The sequence below is a fragment of the Lithobates pipiens genome, unplaced genomic scaffold, assembly GCF_037356315.1.
Source record: "Lithobates pipiens isolate NorthernLeopardFrog02 unplaced genomic scaffold, aLitPip1_a1.2 Scaffold_30, whole genome shotgun sequence".
Lineage (NCBI taxonomy): Eukaryota > Metazoa > Chordata > Amphibia > Anura > Ranidae > Lithobates > Lithobates pipiens.
The window spans coordinates 178075959-178090434 of NW_027507791.1; the positions used below are offsets into that span (position 1 = coordinate 178075959).

At 47.8% G+C, this 14476-nt stretch overlaps 1 protein-coding gene across 3 annotated transcripts in view; it reads left to right on the top strand.

The window, feature by feature from the left end:
• Window positions 1–14476, top strand: part of LOC143943362 (NACHT, LRR and PYD domains-containing protein 3-like) — a 255369-nt gene that overhangs the window by 228195 nt on the left and 12698 nt on the right. For 2 of the 3 annotated variants that reach the window (XM_077465088.1, XM_077465089.1), the window contains one exon: window positions 11810–11974. The exons of the other annotated variant lie outside the window; for it this stretch is intronic. In XM_077465088.1, coding sequence (XP_077321214.1) covers window positions 11810–11974 — 165 coding nt within the window. The remainder of the gene's footprint in view (window positions 1–11809; window positions 11975–14476) is intronic. 3 annotated transcript variants of the gene reach the window in all.

A 14476-nucleotide genomic window follows, 5' to 3' on the forward strand; every position in this document is an offset into this window, starting at 1 on the left:
ACCCAAATAGGCTGGTAATGGGCAGGGAGGGCTACCCATGCCATTTTTCTGAATGATTTTCAACCATATTGCAGGAACCAGATATAACATTAAAACCGCAAGCAGTTTTAAATGGTGTTATTTCCGTTTAATGTCATTTTGTGCAGGGACTGTTCCAAACACGGGAAACATGTGGCACTTCACAGGCATACCACAGACACCCCCCAGGCACCATATTTAAAGGAATATTTCACCTTTTTTTTTCACTTTAATCGTCATTAAAATCAGTGCTCCCGCCAAAACGGCAGTTTTTAAAACTTTTTTTTGCAGTGACCCATGTCCCCTGAGGCAGGAGGCAGGTCCCCAAACCCTTTTTAGGACACTATCTTGCATATTAGCCGTTAAAATTAGCACTTTCCATTTCGAACGTTCGAGTCCCATAGACTTCAATGGGGTTCTAACGTTCGTTTCGAACGCGGGGGTCGTTCGCAAGTTCTAGTGCGAACCGAACCGGGGGGTGTTCGGCTCATCCCTAGTGTTGAAGCCAAAGGTCCCAGTTGCTTCTGAATTCAGGAATAAGGAGGTGGCCTTTGGCGTGCATGAGTTCCATCAGGCAGTGGTTGTTTAAAAGTGCGATTATTTCCACACCGGAAGGGGCTAGAGGGGATTTCCAGTTTTTGGCGATGGCTAAACGCGTGGCGATAAGAACATGGGCGAGAATGTGTCGAGTGGGTTGAGGCCAGGCTTCCAATTCGAGACCAAATAGTACTAGTTGCGGTGTCAGTGGTACAGGAATCTTTAAAATGGACATAAGGAGTTTGGATAGCATGGACCATAGTGGGGTTAGGATTGGGCAATCCCACCATATGTGGAGTGGAGTACCCAGGGATCCACAGTTTCTCCAGCACAGATTGCTTGCAGTTGGATATATATGGGCCAGTTTGATTGGTGTGAGGTACCAATTATGGTATATTTTTTGGACTGTTTCCCAATGCAGTAGGCATTTGGAGAATTTCATGGGTGCTCGAAGCGAGCGGAACCATTGCTGGGGGGTGTAGGTGCGATGTAGTAAGTGTTCCCATTTTAACATTGTGGGGGATTTGAGAGGTGGGCAGATTTCAGTGAGGAGTTTGTAGCAAATCAAGATCCCTCGTTGGTGGGGTGAGGTGAGATTGAAGAAGGTCAGTATGTGCCAAGTAGTTAGGTTGTTTGACCATTGTACTTTAGAGAGAATCGATCGTATTCTTAGGTATTTGAAGAAGTCCTTATGGCTTATGTGAAAGTTGGCATGTAGAATGTGGAATGGTTTGAGGTTGGAATTCTGGTACAGGTGTCCGAGATTGAGGACGCCTAAGGTTGTCCATGCGGAGAGATCGATATCAGGAGTGAGGACATGTAGAGCTGACAGCGGTATATGTTGGAGTAGGCGTAACGGGATACCCGCAGAAGTTTGTATGGTAGATTTCCACACTCGAATGGAGGCGTTAATTGTGTCTAGGAAGAAATGGGGCTCGTGGTGTTGCAGTAAGAGGGCGCACAGGATCAATTTGGGCTGGGAGGCGAGGTCCGCTTGTTCTATTTGTACCCATGTGGTTTGCAGAGCAGTGTTCCACCAGGCCTTGGTTTGGGCTAGTATAATTGCCTTGTAGTAGGCCAATAGGTTAGGCGCTCCCATTCCTCCAGCGGCAACCGGCGTGCAGAGAGTGTTGTTTTTAAGTCGGGAACGTTTGCCATTCCATATAAATGTATTAAAGATGGTTTGGAGGTGGGTTATTTGTTGTTTGAGGAAGGGTATGGGGAGGGTTCGGAACAGATAGAGAACATGGGGTAGCAAGAACATCTTAGCGAGAGCTATTCTGCCTGCCCAGGAGGCCGTGGTATGTTGAAGGTCTTGAATGGTTTTATGCAGTTTGGTTATGAGATTGTTAAGGTTGAGAGAACGTAAGTGTGATGAGGGCGTGGTTAGTTGGATGCCCAGGTAGGTAAGAGTGCAGTTAGATGTCCACGAGAAGGAGGTGCAGTGGGTAATAGCATGTTTGACATGTTGGGTCAAGCCAATGCCCAGCATGCTGGATTTGGTAAAATTTATTTTATAGTGGGAGATTTTGCTGAATAGTGCGAGGGTGTCGTGGAGTACGGGAAGGGAGGTGGTAGGGTCAGTTAGGGAGATGATAACATCATCTGCGTATAGTCCAATTTTGTGTGTGGTTCGATCTGTGGTTATTCCGGAAATACACGGGTTATCTCTAATTGACTGGGCTAGGGGTTCCATGACAAGGGCGAATATTAGGGGTGAGAGCAGACACCCCTGACGTGTCCCGTTGGAAATGTGGAAAGGGTCTGAAAGCAGCCCTGAAGTCAGTACTCTGGCACTGGGGGAGGAGTAGAGGGTGAGTATGGCTTGCAAGATGATCCCTTTAAAGCCAAATTTTCGGAGGACTGCAGTTAGGTAGGATCAATCCACCCTGTCAAACGCCTTCTCCGCATCAAGGGAGATGAGCAGAGAAGGCGTCCGACGGTGTTCCACCCATTGTATCAGATCAATGAACCTGCGAGTGCCGTCCGAGGTCTGCCTGCCAGCCACAAACCCCACCTGATCCATGTGAATTAGTTGTGGAATGATATCAGAAAGTCGCGTAGCCAGGAGTTTGGCAAATAGCTTAGTATCAGTGTTTAGTAGGGAGATGGGTCTGTAGCTGGCAGGCCGATCGGCCGGTTTACCTGGCTTTGGGATAGTGACAATTGTAGCTTGGAGGGATTCTGGTGGAATGGAGCCCGTAGTTGCAATAAAATTGAAGGAGTGGCATAGGTAGGGAGTAAGGAGTTCAGAGAATGTCTTGTAATATTCGTTATTAAATCCGTCAGGGCCAGGGCTTTGTGTAGTGGTAGGGCGTTTATGGCTGCTGCAAGTTCCATTGGGGAGAACGGGGAGGAAAGTTGAAGAACCTGTTCCGGGGAGAGTGAGGGGAGATGAATGCTGGCGAGGAAGTCATCAATTTCAGAGGGGGAGGGTGGCAAGACCGAGCCAGTGTTGGTGAGATTATATAATTTGGCATAGTAGGAGCTAAACTGATCTGCAATGTCTTTGGGGTTGGTATATTTAGTGCCCTGGTGGTCCGTAAGGAACAAGATTTTAGACTGAGTCGATTTGCATTTGAGTTGTTTGGCTAGGTACGCTCCAGGTTTGTTGTGATGTGAATAAGTTTGTAGGCGAAGACACTTAAGATGGTAGTCAAAGTTGGAGTGGAGGTGATCACTCAGGGCTTGCCTAGCTGTTTGTAGTTCAGAGGTGAGCGACGGGGAGGGTTGGGATTTATTAGCTCGTTCGAGAGTGCGTATATGCTCTAGGAGGTTGTTTGTGGTTGAGGTATATTTCTTCTTCTCGTGGGCACCTAATTTAATGAGGAGGCCTCTGATGTAGGCTTTGTGGGCATTCCACAACACAGAGGGGTCAGCCACCGAACCCTCATTTGTGGTGAAATAGTTTTGCAGCTCGGATAGAATCTGGTTTTGGTAGATCGGGCGCGTGATGATAGAGGTGTTGAGGCTCCAGATGGTGTTGTTTTTGTATGAGAGTGCTGGAAACAGTTTCATTGATATGGGCGCATGATCGGACCATGTAATGAGACCGATCTTAGTGTCTTGGACTAGTTGTAGGGTATGCTTGTCGGTTAAGAAGAGATCTATCCTTGAATAGGTTTGCTGTGTGTGGGAAAAAAAACGTATAATCCCTTTCGGAGCCATGTTGGCACCTCCAGGGATCATAAAGGTCTTCTGAGTGGAGTAGGGAGGCAAGAGGTGGAATTTTTGCGGGCAGGGTTGGAGGTATCTAGTGAGGCATCAACAATTTGGTTGAAGTCGCCGCAGATGATTAGGGGTCCCTGTTTAAAAGGTGTCAGCTTCTTCAACAGTGATTTGTAAAAAGGGCGTTGATTTGTATTCAGTGTGTAAATGTTAGCAATGGTGATGTTCTGGTTGTTGATAATGGCATTCAATATTATGAATCTGCCCTCTGGGTCTATTTCTGTGTGGATTGGTTGGAACAAAACTGTGGATCGTATGGCAAGCATTACACCTGCTTTTTTCTTGGTGGCGTTGGCAAAGTAGGAGTGAGGGTATTGTTTGTGGGAATATGAGGGAGGTTTGTTGGACACGAAATGTGTTTCCTGTACACATAATATGTCAGAGGAGTGTGTTAAGGCTTCCTTCCACAACAAACTCCTTTTGTAAGGAGAGTTTAGGCCTTTCGCGTTAATGGATGTAAAGGTGATGGACATGTTGGTAGGCGGATAGGCAGTGGGGGTAGGGGAAGCTTTGAGGCGTACCCCGGTAGCGAGTGTATCAGGGGGAGGGTATGAGGGGGTAAACCTGTAAAAGGTAAGTACAGTAGTAAACTCAACTAACACTCTATAGGAAACCAAATATACTTGTAGTCAGAGTCTTCATACGGAAATACAATAACCCCAACTACCAAGGCCTGAGGTGTGCCTTGGCCTGGCTGGACAGTATGCCTAAAAGAGGGCATACCCTGAAAGAATGTATGAAATGTAAATGAAATTATGAAAATATGGGGGAACGGGTGGGTGGGAACCCAGAAATGAGCTGGCGAAGGCTCTGATGGAGGAGGAGGAGGGATTTAAAGCCCTCAGACTCCTCCTACAAATTCAGGCTAGCCTGCGGCCAGCCTTCCAACTTGTATCAGAGTCTTCATACGGAAAAACGATAACCCCAACTACCAAGGCCTGAACGAAAGCCATAAACATGAACCTATGAGACCATCCCGCCTTGTAAGAAGCCCACTGCAAACTCTGGATAAGAACCATTGGCCAGATTGATTACCCGAGACCACACTGCCCCCAGTTCTACAAGCCACTGTGAGAAATTCCAACAACACCTGAAGGCGCACTGAGAAGAACAGGAGCCGCAGCTGAAACCTCAGTGCAAGCCTAACGGGCTATGAACCCCACCATCCTGACTAACAAATAAGAGCGCATAGAGAAACTTCATGAACTGGGTTGAAGAATCCTGCACGAAACATGCGCTGCACTGGTGGATGTGAGAGGTTTGAACAGAGTGGGGAATAACCCCCTGAATACTGCCCCCCCAGCTGAGGCCGGGAAAGGGTTACCCCGGCGATAACTGAGCTAAGAGTTTGGTCCCACCCCTAAAAATGGGGTGCTACCAAGCACTGAACCCCCATGCGACGGTGGAGGGATGAATGTGCACCGGCCTCCTCCGCAACCCACCCCAAACCCTGAACCAAGAAAAACGCAACAAGCAAAAAGAGAACAGACAACTAACACACGAAACAATACCCCTACGTACCTGACAAGTATGAGGATGTAAGTGCAGAAATGACAAGACCAACAGCGCGTGAATATGAACCTAATGCTGACACAACCCTAGTGTATGTAGTGAGTGAGCCCGAGCAACCTGCAGTGCCAAGACAGGTAATTAAAAAACGAACACTCAGGGCTGAGGTACCCACAGACCGTGGTGGGTAGTAGTAAAGGTATGGTGAACGTGCACGTATGACGTATGGTATACGGGCGAGAAGATTGTGGGACGACAATCAATTAAAAACGAAACCTCAGCCCGTATGGGTCCGTAGACGTGACGGACCCTGGATGTGAGACCTAGCTAACAGACATACTACGAACATCAAGCTATGACATGAAAGTTTACAAACGAAAAGCTATGACAGAAAAACAGAGACAGAAAGCCAACAAACCCTCCGGGCTGGTGTACCCACAGACCGTGGTGGGTGCACGAACAAGAGTGAAGAAATAAGCATGCAACGTATGACGTACAGTATACGGGCGAGAAGATTGTGGGACGACAATCAATTAATAACGAAACCTCAGCCCGTATGAGTCCGTAGACGTGACAGACCCTGGATGTGAGCCCCAGCTAACAAACACTATGAACGACAATGCTACGAATGGAAAAGCTATGACAGCACAGCACAACAGCGACAGCTAGCAAACAACCCTCAGGGCTAGTGTACCCACAGACCGTGGTGGGTAGATGTACAAGTGAGATGGAAAAGCGTGCAACGTATAACGTATGGTATGCGGGCGAGAGGATTGCGGAACGGCAATCAATTGAAACGAAACCTCAGCCCGTATGGTCCGTAGGCATGACAGACCAGGTAATGAGCCCTGGCTAACAGAAAAGCTACGTACAAAACGCCATGACAGAAAGCAGACAGGTAGCAACAACCCTCCGGCCTAGTATACCCACAAACCGTGGTGGGTAGACGTGCAAAGAAATGAGCGTGCACCGTATGATGTGTGTTATACGGGAGAGAAAATAAAGGGAAGACAAACCAAAATGAAACAAACCTCAGCCCGTACGGATCTGACAGAAATGCAGGACAGAAACGCTATGACAAAAATGCAGGACAGAAACACAATGACAGAAATGCTGGACAGAAACGCTACGACGGAAATGCTGGACAGAAACGCTACGACGGAAATGCTGGACAGAAACGCTATGACGAAAATGCTGGACGGAAACGTTATGATGGAAATGCAGGACAGAAATGCTACGATGGAAAGAAAACGCTATGACGGAAATGCAGGACAGAAATGCTATGACGGAAATGCAGGACGGAAACGCTATGACGGAAATGCAGGACGGAAACGCTATGACGGAAATGCTGGACAGAAACGTTATGACGGAAATGCAGGACAGAAATGCTACGACGGAAAGAAAACGCTATGACGGAAATGCAGGACAGAAACGCTATGACGGAAACGCTGGACGGAAACGCTATGACGGAAATGCAGGACAGAAACACTATGACGGAAATGCAGGACAGAAACGCTATGACGGAAACGCAGGACGGAAACGCAGGACGGAAATGCAGGACAGAACACTATGCCGGAAAAAAGCTAGACCGAACGATATGACGGAAACCCCTGGACAGAACGTGATGACAGAAGAACGCAGAGACAGAAACCTGGGGCTGAGTGCCGTGATAAACCCCTGTGGCTGAAATGGTTGCCTGGACGTGCAGGGGGGGTGGTGCGAGAGTGCCGGGAGGTGAACAGGTGGGTGAGGGCCCCCCCCATGAAAACCGGGAAGCGTGTGGGCATCCCTTCCATAGCGCATGGCGAGAGTTCCCGGGAGGTGAACTGGCTGGCAAGCGACAAGTGGAAAGATGACACCATTGCCATGGAACAATCCAAATATGGTAGCTACCGCCCAACTACTCCTGCTATGCACATACCGCAACTCCTGTGGACACTGAGTTATTATATAAGATGAATGGGGGCATGCTAAGGGCAGATGGACTCCCCTGTGACCGTACGGATACCCCCCCCCCAGCAGAGCTTACCCTGCGTAAGGGCTGACAGACCCCCCCCCCCCCCCCCCCGCTGTGATCGGCAGCTGGGAAGATGGGTGGATGAAAACTTGTGGGTTCCACATGAAGCCAACAAATTATGCTGTCTGTAACATGCCTCCTGCGGTAGGGCCCTGACATACAAACTGCCCAAATCATGTTTGAACTTAATAGAATTTGACATCAAAGACCCTGATCTATATTATGCGAGGGGCCATGAAAAAACATTTGAAGGTCTCAGAGTAATTATACTGTCCTCCTGTGTCCTGACATGATAACGTATATTAGTGCAGGAGACTGACAAGATGCCAAGGGAGAACAGGAGGGGCGGAGACTAGGAGGAGCTGGAGTACAGACAGCTGCAGGGCCGGAGCTCCGCCCCCCAGCCGAAAGCCAAAGGACACAGGGCGCCCGCCCAAAAGGAACCAGGCACAGCACTACTAACAGTAGCAGAGGGTGTGATGTCAGCTGGACCCTCCCAATGTGAAATTCTATGTGCAAAAGACCTTCACAGCTGATGAGTCTGAACCACATTGTTTACCTGCCCAATCGTAATTCAGTAATGAGCTAACTTGATTGTATCTAGCAAGGAGCAGGAGAGTATTACAACCATATGTCCTATATACTGTATCAGAGCAATGTAAAACAGTCACTTTCACGTATGCTGACGTGTCTGGCCACACAAAGTGAACTGAAATCCTGGTTCTATGGTGACAGCGGAGGAAGCAGAGCCAGGGCAGCTTAAGACTGAAGTGACATGCCGGCTGGAATGAATGGAGGGGGGGCTCGGCTGCCCGAACGTGTCCGGAACTGACCCGTGCACCAAATGCCTCGCAGCACCATGTGGCAAACCGCCCGCCCAACCCCCACCCCCCACCCTTACAGCGTGACATGTGTGAACAGCTTGACCACCGGGAAGAGCAGGCAGGCGGCGGCCCCCACATGAGGCCAGAAAGAACCTAGAGAAGCGGGCGCCGGTCCCCTCAATGGTGCTCTGAAGGTGAGGATGGATGGCACCCCACGTGAGCATGGAAGGGAACTACTGCCTCTGGCCGGAAGTGACGTGCGCCGGCCGTGACCCAGAAATGAGCCGACGAAGGCTCTGATGGAGGAGGAGGAGGGATTTAAAGCCCTCAGACTCCTCCTACAAATTAAGGCTAGCCTGCGGCCAGCCTTCCAACTTATACCACGGTATACATAACTTGTAAAACGCAATGGTAGGTTACGGAGTTAGCGCAGAACACAAAAAAAAATGTATACACCAAAAAGGGAGAGAGAGGAAAAAAAAAAAAAAAACAAGGAAGCAGTTAGGTGTTCAAGTGCTTAGCACTTTTCCTTCTCCGGGGGAAAAGAAAACGGAGTGTACATTCTGGTACGCTCATCAAGGACATAGATGGGGTGAAGTAGTGCTGGATCAGTGGCACAAAAAAAAAGATTCCAAAGGGCACTCATTGTGATAGGAAAGGAAACGGTAGCTTTCATCTGTGGGTGGAAGCAGGAGCATGGCGTCTTGTACCCGAGGCGGATGATGATGGCGGAGGCCGTTGGTGTTGCCGTTCCGGTGGCGAGGCGGTGATTAAGCCCCAGTTGATCATGCGCTTGATACCATCTTTAGGGGTGAAAATGGTGGTACTCTGATTCTGGTGTGTGACTATCAGCTTGGTAGGGAAGCCCCACTTGTAAGGGATGTTGTTCTTCCTGAGGGTTGCTGTAGTCTGAGCAAACTCTCTTCTTTTCTGAGCAGTGGCAGCAGAGATGTCAGCGTACAGGGGCACCGAGGAGTAGGGATCAGGGAGTGGAGAAGTGGATCTGGCAGCCGCCATGATCTTTTCTTTCACTTGGAAGAAGTGGATACGCGCTAGTACATCTCTGGGTACGGATGCAGGGAGGTGGTTGGGTTTAACAAGTCGATGTGCTCAGTCTATGACCATGTCGTTTTGTCACAATTGCGGTATAAGTGAGAGGAATAATTGTTGTATGTAGGGGGTCAAATCTGGGGGTTTAACTGACTCCGGTATCCCTCTAAATTTAATGTTATTCCTTCTCGAGCGATCTTCTAAATCTGCGACTTTAGCTTGCAGATAGTGAATTTCATCAGAGTGATGATCATGCGCGTCCGCCATTTCGTTGTAGACCGCAGTATGTTCAGTGAGTAACTTTTCAATATCCTCTGTGCGATCTTCAATTTGATTGATTCTAGAGTGTAGCGTGGAGATCGACGATCGTAGTTCATTATGGATGTCATGTTGTAGGGATAGCAGCATGAGCATAAGTGTGTGCTCAGACGCTGGCTGGTCAGAAGCAGGCAGTGCAGCTAAGGAGTCATGGGGTGGTGGTTCAGGGCCTGCAGGGGCTGAGGTGTCCCAGTGTTGCTTTTTGATTAAAGGAGCTTTGCTGGGTGAAAGGACTGGGGACTGTGCAGCCCTCTTACCTCTGTCAGCAGGCGAGGGTTGAGAGGTGTCATCTGCAGCGGTGGAGCTATCCATCTCGTCAGGGATGATCAGCAGAGAGCTCTCAGCTGCAGTCAGTGAGGAGTGTGGCAGCGCGCCGTCGCCATCTTGTGTCCTTAACATGTCAGCTCTCTGGAAGTAATGTGTGAGGCGGCGGGGTTGGAGAGGGCCGGTACGTCCACTGCTGGACATACCGATCGGGTGCCCGATGGTTCCGCTCCTCTCTGGTGAAGGAGAGAGGGGGTAGGAGCTGTGATCGATCGCTGTGAGTTGCTGGTTGTCCTTAGGCTGAGCGGCGCTGAGGGATCAAGCGGTCATCTCAGTCCGCGGCTAGCCACGCCCCCTATATTAGATCTTTTTAGCAAACTCCAGTAAATGTAATTTTATGAGAAAAGGTTTACAATGGAGTAAACACCCCAATATTGTCCTCCTTGTGTAGAGATTGTGATATCTCCATACACAGGATCACCACAGAATACCACTGACATGACTCATATTGTGCTATAATCTCCTTGTGTATGGAGCATGGATCGTATCAGTTGGATATCCGCTTGCTCAGCGGGGATCGCCGGAGCGATCTCCGCTGAGCAGGAAGATGACATGTCCGTCTCTGCACACTGCGCAGGGATGGACCTGTCACAGCGCCGCTCTCCCCTATGGGAGATTGGGTGACGACGGATTGCAGTGTCTGTCGTCACCCGTTCCGATTCGATGACGGATGGAAAAATAGCTTTTTCCTCCGTCACACTTTTTCGGATAAGAGCCGGTCGGATGTCAGCGGACTTGTCACCGCTGACATCCGACGCTCCATAGACCTCTATGGAGCATCCGTTCAGGTCCGCCGGAAAAACTGACAGGTGGACCTGAACGGATCATCCGTGTGAAAGGGGCTTTATGTATAGCTGGGTAAACAACCTATCAATCACAATCTGCCCGTTAATCATGGGCAGGGATGGGTAGACCACATCTATGCCCTAACGACCCTCCATCTGAAGTGCTTCTTCTCCATAGTGGTAAAGGGAAGGTACATGCCTAGTGTACTGCGTTGCTCCCCACTGGCCCTCCTCTTCCGCTCATCCCAGGCACACGTGTGACATATGGAATGGACAAGAGAGGAGGGCTGGTGCTGATCTTCGTGCCAAAACAATAAATGCCAGTATGTCACTGATGCGTAAATGCTCTGTTTATGGGGTAAATCTCTGCCCACTGCCCCTGTACACCATTGATCACTGTCCTCTGCTCTTGGGGATCAGTAGGGTAGAGGTCAGGAGTTAGTAGGGAAGCAGAGAACCCCTGTCCTCTGCTATACTGACACCTATCGCCCTGCCCTACTGACCCCCGAAATGCTGCCTTGCTGACTCCTTTGCACTGCCCTGATAATTCCTGTCCAAAACCCTACTGACCCCTGTCCACTGTCCTTCTGACCCCTATAATCTGCCCTAAAAGCTTCTGACACCTGTACTCACCCTACAAACTACTGGCCCCTGTACTCTGCCCTATAAACGACTGACCCTGGTAAACTACCCTACATATTAGTGACCCTTGTGCACTGCCCTACGTACTACTGACCCCTGGACATTGCCCTACATACTACTGACCTCTGAGCACTTTCCTGCTCAGTGTAAGTAGTATATAGAACTCAACCCAGCAAGTAGGGCCAGATCTCAGAGCAGGCAACCAGGCTAGAATTGAGGCCAACCAGGCATGAAACTATGAAAGCAAGTCAACCTGCATCACAGTTGTTCTGCCTTCCTGATGGACTTCTGAAGTAGACTTGGTGATAAATCATTCTACAAAAGATTGGGAATGAAAGTGAATGCCAAGTTTCTTACTGAAGCTAACTTTAGGTAGGCTAAATTTACAGTGACATTTTTTTCAATTACATTTTCTTATAGTTTTTCTTCATGCCATGCTTACTTGTTGTCGGGGCCTTGCTAGTTAACTTCCTTAAAAAAAAAAAAGTCAGAAGGGTGCTGCGCCCCTGTGATGTTTGATCTCTTCCTATACCTGATATCAATCTTTTATTCTACAGTTTGGATAGAAATCACCTGACAGACAGTTCCTGCACTCACCTGGCATCTGGAATAAGAAATAACCAAACACTGAGGACACTGAACCTGAATGAAAATAATCTGGGGGGTCCTCATTTCAGTGATTTGATGGCAGCTCTAACAACAAGCCGAATAGATGAATTACAGTGAGTATAACAGGGCTGATTGTCAGGAGAGTTGCCCATAGGCCTGGCACAGTGGCTAATTTCCTATATGGCTGTGTATGCAATGCGAACGTGCAAATCCACATGTGCCATGGCGCATGCAATTCGTGACAGATCCTGGGACCCTCCGGCCTTTAAAAGAGTGACTGTTGCATATCGATATTGCTGCCTGGTCTTCAGCTTCGGTTCTTCTGTTTTGCTTATGCTTCTGGATTACCCCTTACCGACCACACTTACCCTTGGATACATCTTGTCTCTCTCCCGACTCTGACCCCGGATTATCCACAAATCTGCTCTTTTCTCTTGTCCTGCGTATGACCTTGGCTTAACCATGTCTCTGATCTCCTGCCTGTTGACTCATCAGTCTTTGCTACCATCCCTGAGTAGCCTCCTGCTTTGCCCTGTCTGCTATGATTCCTCTTGGTGCCTACCACCTGTACCCAGCCTGCTGTACCTGCCTGTAGTACTTACCTGTTGCTCCAGCTTGTGGTACTTACCTGCTGTATCCAGCCTGCTGCACTTACCACTGCAACCTGCTTCTTGCTGTGTGCAGTCCACACAACCATCAGCTCTCCTGGGTCCTGCTGCTCACCTTATCTAGTATCCACCTGCAGAGGGATCTCCATGCCTACATCTCTCATGTGTGGCCCAGCCGGAAATCCCTGCTTCTTTGTGCTTTGTGCTTCCCTATTTCCACCTTCAGGGACACCGAGCACTCAGAAAGGAGAGCCCTCTCAGTATTTCAGCTTCAGGACCAGGTACATGGCAAATGTTCTGGGATTGTTTTATATCTACACCACATAACTAATAAAAAAATATATATATATTATTATGACTATCATCAATAATGCAATTGTATTGGTCAAATGGATTGGATGTCATCAAACTTTTATCAGCCATGAAATAATTTCATAAAACCTTAAACCATAACATAACCATAAAATTTGTTTTTCCATTTTACCTGGTAACTAGTAAAATAGATGAGATTATAGAATGTCATTAACGGGGAATCTGTTCTTGCCGCAATGAGCAATCAGAGGATCATATTAGCTTCCTGTCACTTAACATGATGATCCACTTTTGAGGCTGGGTTCACATCTAATACCAATGTGGCTCACAGCAGGGGTCCAGGGTGTCTCTGTTCTCCATTTCAGGGACAAATCAGGCACACATTTGTGCCTGAATTTGGACCTGAAATGGAGCTAAAGATGCACAAGACCACTGTGCAATTCGCTCTGCAGCCACCACGGAGATGTGTGAACAGGGTCCATTGAGACCCAGTCACAACCTCCAGTCATGTAAATTGAATGTGGGGGAAACCCGCATCCAATTCGCACAAGTGTGAACTCAACCTCAGTGTTGGGGGATCTCCCGATATCTACACATATTCTAGAACAGCCTGGCACTACTCTACTCTAATCTAACAGCCCATTCTGACAGCTCTCACCTGCTGTATGTGCTTCAGGTTCCTGACACCAGTGTAATGTGAACTGACCCCTCTTGGAAACATCACCTCCTAATTGTCCAAAGGGTAAAAAGATAAAAGCTGTATCATCTAATAAAATTCAGGTTCACATAGCCATTTATTGTATTTGCACCTATGCTTGAAAAAGACAAAATGATAGTTCCAATAGTCCCGCTACTGTAGAAATCCACTTGAGGGTAGAATAAGCCAAAAGATAACACACAAAACACAAACATAATGTGTATGATGTCCTAATAAACATCCTAGATGACGGAGTTGATGTCTTTAAAAATGACTTGGCTGAGAGTGTCAATTATGTACAAATTATGTACAAATTCCGATGCCACACACAATGCTCAACTACAAGCATTATGTGTGGCACTGGAATTGGTCCACAATTGGCACTCGTAACCAAGTAATTTACAAAGACATCAGCACCATGATCTGGGTTGTTTATTAGGACACCATATATACTCGCAAGGTCCTTGTGTTTTGTGTGTTACCTTGAGATACATTCATGCACATGGAAAATTGCTCTTTTTGCATTGGTATCTGTACAGTGCAACTGTTTTATTGGTGTCGGTGGAATGGCAAATAAAATGTGTAATCATAACAGCTGTTCAGTGTCAGGGGATCTCCCCATTACTATGCATTTACTATTCTATGTCAGTGGCTCTCCCTAATACTTCCTATGAGCATAGAGCTATTATCAGAAGAGATAAATAAAATATCAGATAAAAATCATCTCGTCCAATCACTAGCAATGTTGAGTCTGGCCTCACACTGCCTTTTGACATGATCCATGCGCCATACACAAGGAGATTTAGTGCAATGCGAGTCATGCTAGTGGTATTCTGTGGTGATCCTGTGAATGGAAATATCATTGTCTCTACACATGGATGGCAATATTGGGGTGTGTGCTCCCATTAAAAAAAAAAATTCCTATAAAATTCTATTTACTGAAGTTTTATAAAGTGAATGATTCCAATTAAAAAAAGAGTACAATTTATGTAGAGAAT